The following is a 13,104-nucleotide window of genomic DNA, read 5'->3' as shown; positions in this document are numbered from 1 at the left end:
TCACCTTATTCCTATACTGTAATGTAAAATGTAACAACTGTAGGCGTTTCATTAGGTTCGTTCCAAGCGTATTTAGAGTTAATATTCCCTACATGTGATACGCGTAACCTTAACCAAATTGGTTTTTGTGTTGCGCGTAATGCTACTTGCGCAGCTCCAGTGTCTTCGCATCTCAACATCCAACGCCCAATAATATGGATAGCGACTACCACATCTCAGACAGGTCTGAACTCGCTACCCAGTACCACCCTATGCTCTCCTCTAGTGAGGGGCTGAACTGAATAGAGGAACTAACACGTTCTAATAAAGAAACCACAGGGATGACAAATCCGTCAGAAGCAGACGACTTTATCGACTCGGAGGACTCATTTGGTGACGGCGACAAGGGAAGCAGTAGGCAGTCTGCTCAAGAGACCGTCTGTGACATTCGTCATACCTTCCATGGATCTACAGAGGGACGGTATCCCTCGTCTCAGCCCAGCCAAGCTCAGCCCGCGTCTGCTACCTCGCCTGGTACCATGTTCCCACACCGGACACTGCACGGAGCCACCTACCCGGCCCTTGCCATCACCAGTTCGGGTCACTACATGGCACACCATCCTGTGGTCACGCAAGGCTCATATAATAGCCTCTTGACCACCACGTCACCTCAAGGCTTCCCAGCGCCCGGATACTTTTACGCCCAGCCATATGGGCATGGCCACCAAGGAGGTGCTTTCCACAAGAGCTCAGCAATGCAAACCGGGATGGTTTTTGGTAAAGCGCAAGTTTATCTCTGCAACAGGGCTCTGTGGCTCACGTTTCACAGGCACCAAACAGAGATGATCATCACTAAACAGGGGCGGTGAGTATTGACCCGTTCCTTTTCTCGCCGCCCTTGCCGTTATGTTGGCTAATGTCAACATAGTGGGCAAACTGCCGTACTTATTTGGACCAAGTAGATTGACGTGTTTACTGAAACCGCGTGGGGTTTACTAACACATTATGGCCACAGCAATAGTTCAAATTATAATTAATTTCGTTCTCTAAGTAAAATTTTAGCGGGATTTAGGAATTTGTAAAGGAAATAAAATTCCTATTAATCTTTTTTCTACTTCCAGACGAATGTTTCCATTCCTGAGCTTTAATATATCTGGTCTTGATCCGACGGCAAATTACAATATTTTTGTGGACGTCAGTCTCGCTGACCCTAATCACTGGCGGTTCCAAGGAGGACAGTGGGTACCCTGCGGCAAAGCTGACTCAAATGGGACAGGCAAGTGATTTTACTTTTCCCCCTTCTATTCTCTCCAAGTGAGGTTTTCTGGCAACAAAAGTGAGTAATGTCTTCAATAATTAATTTATAGGGAACAAGGCCTACATGCATCCAGACTCTCCGAACACCGGCGCGCACTGGATGCGTCAAGAAATTTCTTTTGGAAAACTGAAGTTGGCAAATAATAAAGGGGCATTGGAAAGTGCAGGGCAGGTAAGTTTTTAATGTGGTCCTAATTTCGTACAGTCCCAAATATATATATATATATAAGGTGAAAGAGGTCTTGAAAATATGCTATATTCAAGTCTGGAGACGTTGCATTGAGAGATTGTATTTACAAAATTATGTTTTATGCATTTATCAACCATATTGTATGAAATAATTCAGAATATATTCTCATACATTTTTTTGTATTTAGTGAAAAAAAATCATCTTCAAGTTGTTCTTTGTCTCTAGAGATGATCACAGATGCCCCAATTAACACCTGTTTTTCATGTCCTCTGTTCAGATGGTTGTCGTTCAGTCCCTCCATAGGTACCAACCCCGTCTTAATGTGGTCGAGGTGCACGAGGATGGGGCCGAGAACGCCAGTCAACCCAGACAATCATTTACGTTCCCCGAGACGCAATTCGTTGCAGTCACAGCATACCAGAACACAGACGTAAGGAAATTCGTTCCTTCAAATATTGATTTATTTTCTTAATTGGGGCTAGGCAACATTTAACCTAATGGGGTAAAAGTGGTTCACAAATTTACAGTAGGCTAGGCCATTTTAATGTTATTTTCCTCTTTCAGATAACACAGCTGAAAATAGACCACAATCCTTTCGCAAAAGGTTTTCGGGACAATTATGACAAGTAAGTAAAAATAGATTAGCCTAGCCCATGTTATTTTTTAATAGCCTTACATATTTAAACATTATTCTATTGGAATTATTCGAATCTCAAATTGTAACTCAAATATGAACACATGTAATGGGGTTTGTTTCGAGATTAGACTGCTTTACGCACGACTTTTCCCCATTTTATTGGTGACGATACTGTCACTCCTAAGACAACCATAGTTTAAAAAAAATATTTATTCAACACCAGCTTTAAGGTAAGGACTACATTCTGATGTAAACGATCATGAAAAAGCATTACGGATTTGGATACACGCATGTTTTTGTTCCATTGGAAATGTTATGAGGTTACTTGTCAGAATTCCCGTGGACAGACAAGTTCGATTTTTTTTGCCAATATTCTCTTCAAATAGTTAGTTTTTTTTTACATCGAATGTAAGAAACTATTGGAGATTAATTAGGTTTAATGGTGTAAGACCTCTGGAGTTCTTTTTAAATGTGATTTATAATTGCATGCCATTGTTACTTCATACTTGTGGAAACGTTTTATTTCAGGTCTTTCTCATTTGTATTATTTTTCAATTTCCTAATTGATTGTTTTGGATATGTCTAGAATCTACACAGGCTACGATAGTGACCGGTTGACGCCATCCCCGAGTGACTCGACCTACGCTCAGTTTGTGCCGGGTGCCAGATATGCTCTTGCTAATTCTTTCCTTCAGCACCAATTCGTCAGCACTTATGCCAAGTCCTGTTTCCGCCCTAGCGCAGGAGCTACGTCTGGACTAGACTATAACCTTCCCTTAACTAACAGCATGCTGTCACCGCAAACCAGTGAGGAGGACACGATGGCGGCATCCCCGAGATGGTTTGTGACACCGACAAACAACAGACTGGACTATGCCTCCCGCACAAATGACGCGACTGGAAACACGGCCACTTTGCTGTCATATGCAGCAGCTGGAAAGGCCCTACAGCTGTCCGCAACTGACAGTTCGGCTAGAGCCCTTGCTTATTACGCAGAACCAACGGATTTTGCGCGTACCTCACCCCAGTATTGCGGTGCGTCTAGTCCGGCTCTGTCCTGCTGGACTAATGGACACGCTATTGGTACTGCGAACTTTGACGATGTCCTCTCACTTTCAAAGGAGAGTTTACCAACGGGTGTCTCTGAAGACGCAAAACCACAAGATATCTCGGAGTCTAGTTGGATAGAGACATAAACTGAATTGAAGAGATATCCCGTCCTAGGTTATTGGCATCAACGAGAACTGTCTAAATACCCACCTGGACATCGTTCATTCGTTTTTTTCATTAGACTGCATTTTTGGATTAGCCTACAGTGGGCTGTGGATACGACTGAAGTATTAAAATGTTAGCGACAAAATAGTCTATTTAAGCTATAATAATGTATATATTTAACATTAGCTGTAGTCCTACTCTAGATGTTTTCATTGAATCCTGTTTTCGAATTTGACTGATTTGATTGATTTTTGATTTGTTGAATACATTTTTGGAAAGTGTTCATGTCTTAGCCTGCGTTGAGTTTCATTGGCATTATGTTTTATTGTGCTGGCTTTAGTAGGCTATATAGGATCCACAATGTCTTTACTTGTGCAAAAAAAAAAAAAAACAAGGTTCTGAGCTATAACAACTGTACTTAAAGTAAGTAGTCCAATGCTTCAAAACACAAAGGACATATTCATAAATCAATACCCAACGCAAGAAGGTCAAGAGGGAATTTGTTGTGGTCTTTGATAGGATGTACACTAATTCATTATCTAAAAATATAAATTCGATTAAAAGCAGATGGATAAATTGCAATTCCTTTTCTCTTATACCTGGTATGAAGGTTTATTACTGCGGTTGCTGCTTTGCTTGCAGATGCGTGAACAATGGAGCAAACTCCAGATGAAAGATATTCATGAGGACCACAATGGATATAAATAATAACTTGTTTTATAATCCTTGATCATGTTTAATGTGTGTATTGTTGTACTCACATAGCTGATTCAACATATGTATTTTAAATTTGTCAAATAACTCATTTATTCGGCGACTCTTGAAGTCTTCTTTAAAAATAAAATATTTTAGTGTTAAAGTAACTGTCCAGTGTTTCCAGATTTCTATGAAATATGACCTATAATTGACAATATGAGTGAAATACTTTTTATTTCAAAAGATGATAATTAAATATGTTGAAAATAAGCTTTTCGGTGTTTGAATGGTGTGGGCATACCCTAATAACACAATGGTGGGGGCATATTAGTGGGGGTGTATACAGGTCATTTAATTTTTTTATGACAAGTCAACCGCTGATTGGCCAACTCCACCAATGAGCCAACCTGACTTTACATTATATGCGGAAATTGTAAGCATTTTTTAAATGTTTTTTTTTTCTCAAATGTATGCTTTGGCGTCAAATGCGAGTATAGGACGAGTCAACAACATTACTTGAGTATGAGCTAACAAAAACCTTTAAAAGTGAAATTTTCACTGGACAGTTACTTTAACCGTCATTGAGGTATTTAATAAAAATTAATCTCGGTTAGCCCAGAACAAAAAATCTTGCGCAATTTGTTCAGCTGTGTTTACATATTTAAATATAACGTACATTATTTGCATAGAGCTTCCTATTGGTTGTTTATGATCATTTCCAAGTGGGAAACTCGGCCAAACTGGAAGTTTACGAGTTGTTTTTCCAGTAGTCTTTCTATGAGAGATTAACAGAAAGTAGTCGTGGCCCAATACCAAACCAGGGACTGTTTACATAGCAGGTAACGTGGCAGGTTAGAATTAACATAACAGGCTAGGAGCATGAGGTTAAGGTTAGGAAAAGAGAGGTTGACAACTGTAGCATTGTAGTTAAACCTAAACAATTGTTTTCCCCAGACACTGTCCATTAGATGGAGCTGTAGTAGACCTACTCAATCTAGTCACAACGGTAGGGGCGGCAGGGTAGCCTAGTGAGTGGTTGTGGTTGCGAGTTGTCTGTCGTTCTGTCGTTCTGTCGTTCTGCCCCTGAACAGGCAGTTAACCCAGGCCGTCATTGAAAATAAGAATTTGTTCTTAACTGACTTGCCTGGTTAAATAAAGGTAAAAAAATAAAATAAATAAAAACTAAACAGACCATCAATCCTGACATACCATCAGTGACAACACGTCAGGCATTTTTTTACTTGAGAAATACTGCACCAAACACACAACTGACCGACTAAAACCTGCAAAAACGTCCAAATTAATTACAGATTTAAAAAAATATGTATTCTCACTATTTTGAAAAAGTATTGAGTTTATTCCTATGGTGACCCATGGGGGACAAACATCATGAACGGCCACATCGAACCACACCCCCAAGAATGATTTGTTTTATTTTTAAATTAATGAGCAACAGAAACACTGAGCATTCAATTGCTTTTTAGCCTAATCAAAAAGGGGTGAGTATCCAAAAATGTAATGGTATGCTGTCAAACCAGCCTCCAAAAAAAGCTAAAGGGGATCTATAAAGATTTGCTATGTATTCTCCTAAGGCCCATTGCTACTAGAGCAGCCCTTCCCCAAGACCAGCCTTCTGACTGACTTCCTGAAGCAAGGCCACTGGAGAGGCCCATTGGAAACATCGGTCTACCATTCACTGCTCAACCTGTTGTGAAAATGTCAGGTGTGAATCAAAACTTGACTGGTTTAGGCTACACTTATACTGTTTAATTGCCTATACAAATAACAAACTTTTTTTTGGTAATCATCTTCAATTGCATATCCTAACTTTGGATTTCTTACCAGGTCATGGCTTAAGTTGTTCAGACATCTTCATATACACATTGTGGCTTAGTTGGAAGAGCATGACACATGCAGCGGCAGAGTTGTGGGTTCGATTCCCATGGGGGACCAGTACGAAAATGTATGTACTCACTACTGTTAGTCGCTCTGGATTAGAGCTTCTGCTAAATTATGTAAATGTATAAATACTTATCATATACTCATCTCAGTTCCTCTGGGGCTGGAACAAGAGCAGTTTATAGTGCTGGAAGGAGACAATATATGGACTTGATCCAGCCTTTCAAAGTGCTTTTTCATACACTTTTTGATGACATTCTAGAATGTATCCATGTCAAAAATGTATTTGTTTCCCCTTTACTGTCTGTTATCTAGAATTTAAATGAATGAGTGCGCACACGCATTTGAATCAGGAAATCTCGATTGTTGCATAGAACAACAGTGCAGTGCAACTTCATCGTGGTTATGCGTGTGCCTCTTGGCACAGCAGTCCCCCCCCCAGGCTATCAGGCATAAGCATCAAACAGAATAAGATTAGATTAGATCTGAAGGTTCCAGCTCGTACACACTTTGAACCCTCTCACTTTGAAGCACTGAAATGGCTCAAGGTGGAAACAGGAGTCAATCAGATTAAAAGGGGGTTTACCAACAAAATTGTCCATAACTCTGCCTCCAAATATCTAGGGTTGGACCAATATGCGCTTTAAGCACTTTGACATGCAAATACAGGCCCAGCCTTACTCAAGACATTTTAAGACCTTTGCACTATCCTGCTGACTTTTTGTAAATGTTCTGTAAATATCCGTTGCTTTTTTTTCTCTGATGTTTCACACATTTCAATATGTGATCTTGTCATATTAACTATGCCTGCTGCAAAATGGAATTGCTTCTTGGGGACATTAAAGTAGTCTGGGTAATTCTTTCAGCTGTATAAATGACACATTAGTACTTCACCAGAAGGAGCTCTTACGAACTTGGTTCCCTGCAGACTTAAGCTCTCCACGGGGAAAATACGAATGTGTGTAGTCTGCTGCGGTTCTGTGGAACAGTTTACCAAGCTACCTGAAAACTCATCAGAGAATAGCTTCAAGGTGTCCCAAACAAACCAGAAAATATTTTTAGAAATACCATCGCGGTTCGATTAGGGGTATTCTCCCACGAGGTGACTCTTAAACGGCCACCTCTGTACTGTAGATGTTGTTGTTGTAAATGGATTGCTGTAAATTGCATTTGTTGTTTTTAATTGCATTGAGTGCGTGTGAAGTGTTGGTCTTTCCCACCTGTCACCTTGCTGAAAAATGAGGACCACAATGGGAATAAGCCATCGGGTTTTATAGTGTTTTTTTTTTATCCTCGATTATTTTTGATGTATGTGATGTTGTCGCCATCTGGAGCAGCCTACTGCGTTTAACTACCCAATACATTCTATCAATCAGTCGATTAACAACTTTATCTTGAGTTGTACCATAGAATTGACCTGAAACGGGTATTCATTGGTTTTAATGGGCATTCATTTCAATCTAATATCTCGATGTGATTGGAGATAGTAGTTTTTTCTGTTGATATTTGTTTTATATTTGTAATATATTCCTGCTTGATTAATGTTGATCATTGAATTTTGAGAGAAATGAGCTGACTATTGAAAATTACGCCAATTTATTAATCAAATATTTCAGTTTGATTTGACCGATCCCATTGAACACCAGGTGGCACCAATGTAACCTTTTTTCCAAAGGATTTCAGTCAACGACTTCATAAATGGGTGAATGAATCAATGTGCTGTATATCCCATCTCACTGCGCACACATGTGGGCCATGATATAAATGGTTCATGGTTATCTGCATGTATTTTACGGTCCCAATTTTCTCTCGTGGATTGCAATAGAGCAAATTAATTGCTTTATAGGCTAATTTCATGGGTCAGGCAGCAATCATGGGATCCTTTGTTAAGCACATCGGGAACAGAACCAAAATAGGCAACATTAAAATATAGTAGCCTACGTGTTTTTTGTTGTGTCCTTGGTAGCCTGCCTAATACCTAATTACATATTGTCCCAAATGAACATAAATATATGTCAAGATAGCTACTAGAGCCCAATTCTGTTTTATTCTGAGCTTCTCCGGTGTCGTGCGTTCATATCCTGTTCTATTGAGTGCAACCCGTCCTAAACCAATATTCTGTGTATCATTTTTAAGAATGTGTGCAAACTTGGAGCAACGCGCGCCACGGTAGACGCAATCTATATCGTGCTGCGCTTCATTGCCTCACGTGTGCTCCACCTCGTCATGTAGCGCAAATTGCACTCTCCAAGCTTGAGCGAGTGAATGGGAAATCGCTACCCCATGCCTAAATGATGTAGGACTGGAAGAGGAGGATGCTTATCTTAATTTGAGAAAATCAACCCAGTTTACATAAGGGTTCACCCTGATTTAGCCCGGCAACACAAGACATAAGAAGACAAAAGGAGCATATCAAGTCTACAGAGAAAGCGAGGCAAGGAAAATATGGACATAACGGACCAAGGAGCACAAATGGAGCCGCTACTACCCTTGGTAAGGATGTCCCATAGGCAACCTACAATAGGCAACCATTGTGTTTTCACTGAAAAATGGATTTCATATCGTTGATTGAGAATGTCGATGTGGGGATTGAACACACCACCATAGACCAGCCTGTGTGTGCAATACATTTGAAATAAATCATAGTCTTTGTATGTTATTACATTCTAAAAATGACAAAACTGTAGTAGGCCTAATACAGGTAAGTAGGTTATTACCTAGTTTTATAGACCGGTTTGCCAAGACAACGGTTTTATCCCAAATATCGAGACATCGTAATGTTTGTGACGATTTTTTTTAGTCTGGACCATCCTGGATCTTTTTGTTTGTTTGTTGTGCTGGACCAATAGACCTACATTAATATTGTCATCAAATTGGGCTAATAAAATGTTCAGAATTTTTGTTGCTTAGTCTGCTACAACATCAAGTACCTATAGAATACGGTAATTAACCTGATTTAGAAAGATACAGCCGTCTTTATTTACCTATTACAAATGCCTAATTTTCTTTACATCCACTAATTTCTCCTCTAATGCCACAGCTGACACATTTTGTTTCTTTGATAAAGGATGATGTAGGCCCATGTCTTTGTTGAGTCTGCAGTTGATGTGTCTGTGGTTCCAGTTCAATTGGTCCCTTGTCGGATAACCTTATGGTGGAGCTGATTTGGGAATGTCTGTCATCTCGTGAACGTTCATCAGGACCTCGAGTCAGACGCGACCTAAAATCACCGCTGATCACCAAAGTCTTCATAGGTAGAAGAACTATGGTGAAGTCCTATTCAGTCTGCCTGTCAATCACTGGTTATGATGCAAATAAAATAAGCCATTTAAGAGTTTTTGGACAGAGCCAGCTCCTATAATTAAGGACAGCTGTAAGTTCACGGCCCCTTGCCGTTATGGTAGTTTACTACTAGACAGTGGACATCGGGCTCATCTGATATCTGATTGGACCCATTAGGATCTATAGGTGTATTACTAAGGTAAGCCACAGACAGACGCCACTCGTCAATAAGAACCAGAGGTTTTCTCTCTCTCACCCTGTAGGACACACTCTTTCTATGGTCAATCCTCGGCCATAGACCAGATTGATGAACCGTAACCTATACATGCTTCTGCATGTTGGACAGAGACCATGTGTTATTAAACGGGTGACGACACTCAGTGGTGTCCAAAGACTGTGCCTGTTCCAGCGGTCAGGTCCTGTTTAGCATTCCGGTGATTCGCGTGTTGAGGAAGGGCCGCCTCAAAGCCAGGGAGAGGAGAAATAGGACTTTTGTTCAAACGCTGCTGAAAACATTGTTTCCCTTCTTATGAATAGGTCATTATAAAAAGAAAAACAACATTGATAAATTACATTGATAAAGCAGGTGTCTGTGTGAGCCTACTTAACCAGTGCTGTAGATTGACCGCAGGTTGACTATGACATGGGACGCTTTTGTTCACTGACTTAATGCAGAGTGCAGTGCCCTGTCATCATAACTCTTGGCTGCCTAGCTGTAGCGTGTTTCCTGAATCCCAATGCGTTGCCATAGTTGCTAAGAGTCGTTGTGTGGATACGTGAGGTGATAGTAGGAGTGAGTGTTCTGTGGAAATCCTCACTGTATGACAAACAAAAAATGTCATGTAAACTTGTATTAGAAACCTGGGGACCGGCAGTGATTGCATAGCACTCAATGACTTCCAGTGTGAAGATGCGTAACTAAGCAAGACTGGATTATGCATGGAAACAATCTCCTGTGGATTGATGTTGTACTTTGACCTTGTTATTTACAGGAACCAGGCCCCCAGAGCCCTCAGATACCTCAAGGAGACAAGAATGTGGTGAGTACTTCTGATTTCATACCAAGCCAAGCATGCAGGATACATCCTACTACTTTTGCTCAGTGATACATGAGTCCTTTTGAGTTCCACTACAGACAAGCCACTTCATGCAGCAAATGTGCAGGTATCCATTTAAAACCGTCTTGGTTATGAACGTCACGGAACATCCATCTGGCAAGCTTCCAAAGACCTGAGTCAGAGTTGAGATAAGAGCTCCCCAACCAAGACCTTCACAGAAATCGGTCATTGACATCAACGGGAAACCTGAGTCAAGCGCACTGATTCCACATCAGAAATATATATGCTGGCATATATTGGGCAGAGGCAAGGGTGTTGGGAGTTAGCTGGAGACAGGAGATGGAGAGTGTGTGATGTAGTAAAGATGGGACGGAATGTTGAGCCCTAATCCTAGACACAGTGAGCCTGGCTGGTCTTCTGGCTGGAGTGGATCCAGCGTGGACAGACGGGGGAGGTCTGTAGAGCAGGGTCGGTATAGCAGACAGAGGTAGCCCTGTTCTCTTGGACAAAATGTTCCTGGAAATAGTGGGGCATCTCTGTCTGACTGGGTGATCCGACTGTGCAGAGCCAGCCCCACTGTAGCGAGATAAGTGCCTAGACCGGCTGTGCTCCCTTGGATGTTTAATTATAGCGGATAGAGGGAGCTAGATGAAGAGAGAGGGGGGGGGGGGGGAGAGAGAGAGGGGGGGGAGAGAAGATACAGCTAAGAGAGATGCTAGTGATTTTTCGTCACATTTCTGATAGTTTCCCCAACAATCCTATTTATCACCCGTGCCTAAATTGTTATTGATCCAGTACTACTGCCACTGGTAATGTATGTCATTAGGTAGTGTAGCAGAAGAAACGCTTGAAGCGCTGGATCCATTTCCATTACAGCATGTTTCTGCCACAGTGTTCCGCTGACCATGCAGCACAGACAGAGTACAGTAGTGTCATAGGCAGGAGACACACACACACACACACACACACACACACACACACACACACACACACACACACACACACGCGCAGGATGACTGCAGAGTAGAAACGCCTCATACCATGTCCCTGTGGAGGTGGGTTGGATCAGATGTGGCAGGTGCAGCGGTGAGAAGTCCTAGGGCTTTTCAGTTCGAACCCCACAGAAGAAGGGTCTGTGTGTGTGTGTTTTGCTTACCGTGACTTAGCTACAAGCCTCTCTTAGATAAGAGGGCCACAACACCACACAGCCCAGCATCGGTGATGTCAGCAGCTCGCTAATCTCACAGGGGATTGGTGGATGGATGCTTGTCAGAAAACATCGGAGCCCGTCTGGATCAGAGCTGGGCAGTCTGAGCGCTTGTTTGTGTTGCGAAGTTGCTGTCAGGATGAGGCTGGCTGGCATGGGGAAGAGGAACCGGTGAGAAGAGCCTGGCTCGACCTTACCGCCAATACCTTTAGCCGACAAACACAGGTTCTGTCCAGGGCTTGGATTCTGAGCTTCCATCTTGCGGTCTCTCGACCACTGTAAAACCAAGAAGAAATCTCGGGCATCCTTGCCCACACTGACGCGCCATGTTATCGGGGAGCTTGGATCCCAACTCCAATGGATTTAACTGCCAGGTACGCCTCTGGGTTTAGCCTGTGCCACCTGAGGGAGGTTGGCACATAGGGGGTGGCACAAAGAATGGAATGGAAATGCTGATGATGTTGAGGTGTCCTAAACTGTTAGTTGTTGCGTCACAACATTGTTTGTGTTCATGTAAGAATATATCCTGATTGGCGTTTTAGCTCATATTTGGGGTTATGAAAGTATACCACTGCAGACTTATCATGCACACATTCACGTCATGATTCCTCGACAGTGACATTGGACAGAATCAATATACAACATTATTGATGGATCGCAAACGGGCCATTTTACGCTTTCCTGAACGCTTTGGCAGATTAACATTGAAGTCACTACAGGGCAGAGTGAATGGCCTTCAGTTCAGTATTCTAGTGTTGGTTAATGCGATGCCTGATCACTGCTGTTGTTCTGCAGTAGAGGCTAGCTGTGCTGCAGATCTCCTGGCATAGGAAAAGGTCCCGAGGAGCTACTGACAGATGGGTCTTGAGCACTCTCATTTTGCGAGTGGTGGGAGATCGAGCTAGAGATTATACCCACTGTCATGAACCCGATTGATCTTTGAGAGAAGCAAATGACCTAAACTGACCTAAACTGTTTGTGTTTTGTCTTTGCCCGTTTATGGCTACTTCAGAAGCATTGCTGTTTGTTGATGTCTTTTAGGTTTTGGATTAAACTGTCTTGATGTCACTAAGTGAATAGGAAAGCCTGTGATAGAGAGGTATGGCTTTGAGAAGCTCTGCTGTGATGCTGATGCTGAGCACACTGCCATTGCCACGGTAACCACGGCCATCTGTAGGGATCAGACCTGTGACGACGTCTGCCCTTATCCAATCAGATGGCTCTGGTGTAAGGGGTTCCGCCCATGCTAATCCACTAGCTGTAGCTATATAGAATCCCCTCGGCTTGAAACACATGTACAGTACTCTCATCCACATTAGACTGATCTACAGTCAGTAATCCTCTATCCAGTAGATGAGGCTTTGTGAAAAGTCACATGCTATATATGCTTCAGATTCACATAGGTGTAGTTGGTCAAAATAATAAGTAGAGATGTTCTTTAATGTATACCTCATGGCCTAGATATCCTATGAAGGTAAATGTTGATCATCTCTGCAGGTTCCGTGCGTCACAGAACTCCCTGAGAGACACATGAGGAATGTGGAAATTGGGTCACAAGGCTGGTGTGTGTGTCCTGGAAAGCTGTATTCTAACCTACCCGGCTTCTTGGAAACGGCTCGTGTGA

At 42.1% G+C, this 13,104-nt stretch overlaps 2 protein-coding genes across 5 annotated transcripts in view; both read left to right on the top strand.

The window, feature by feature from the left end:
* The first annotated feature begins 320 nt into the window (after nt 1–320).
* Nucleotides 321–3,371, top strand: LOC139373173 (T-box brain protein 1-like). The gene is made up of 6 exons (XM_071113339.1): nt 321–844; nt 1,101–1,255; nt 1,347–1,468; nt 1,764–1,916; nt 2,051–2,112; nt 2,710–3,371. The coding sequence occupies exons 1-6, from the start codon at nt 321–323 to the stop codon at nt 3,317–3,319; spliced, it is 1,626 nt and encodes a 541-aa protein (XP_070969440.1). The 3' UTR covers nt 3,320–3,371.
* Nucleotides 3,372–8,210: 4,839 nt separating this feature from the next.
* The window catches only part of LOC139373172 (sodium-driven chloride bicarbonate exchanger-like), a 46,915-nt gene continuing 42,021 nt past the window's right edge, over nt 8,211–13,104 (top strand). For 3 of the 4 annotated variants that reach the window (XM_071113335.1, XM_071113334.1, XM_071113337.1), the window contains exons 1-2: nt 8,211–8,426; nt 10,208–10,255. In XM_071113335.1, the coding sequence (XP_070969436.1) occupies nt 8,379–8,426; nt 10,208–10,255 (96 nt within the window). In that variant the 5' untranslated portion in view covers nt 8,211–8,378. Of the gene's footprint in view, nt 8,427–10,207; nt 10,256–11,653; nt 11,855–13,104 lie in introns of those variants that run through there. The other variant, XM_071113336.1, reaches the window with a different exon arrangement.

This window comes from Oncorhynchus clarkii, chromosome 18 (assembly GCF_045791955.1).
Source record: "Oncorhynchus clarkii lewisi isolate Uvic-CL-2024 chromosome 18, UVic_Ocla_1.0, whole genome shotgun sequence".
NCBI lineage: Eukaryota > Metazoa > Chordata > Actinopteri > Salmoniformes > Salmonidae > Oncorhynchus > Oncorhynchus clarkii.
This window is presented reverse-complemented; position numbering and strand designations above follow the sequence as displayed.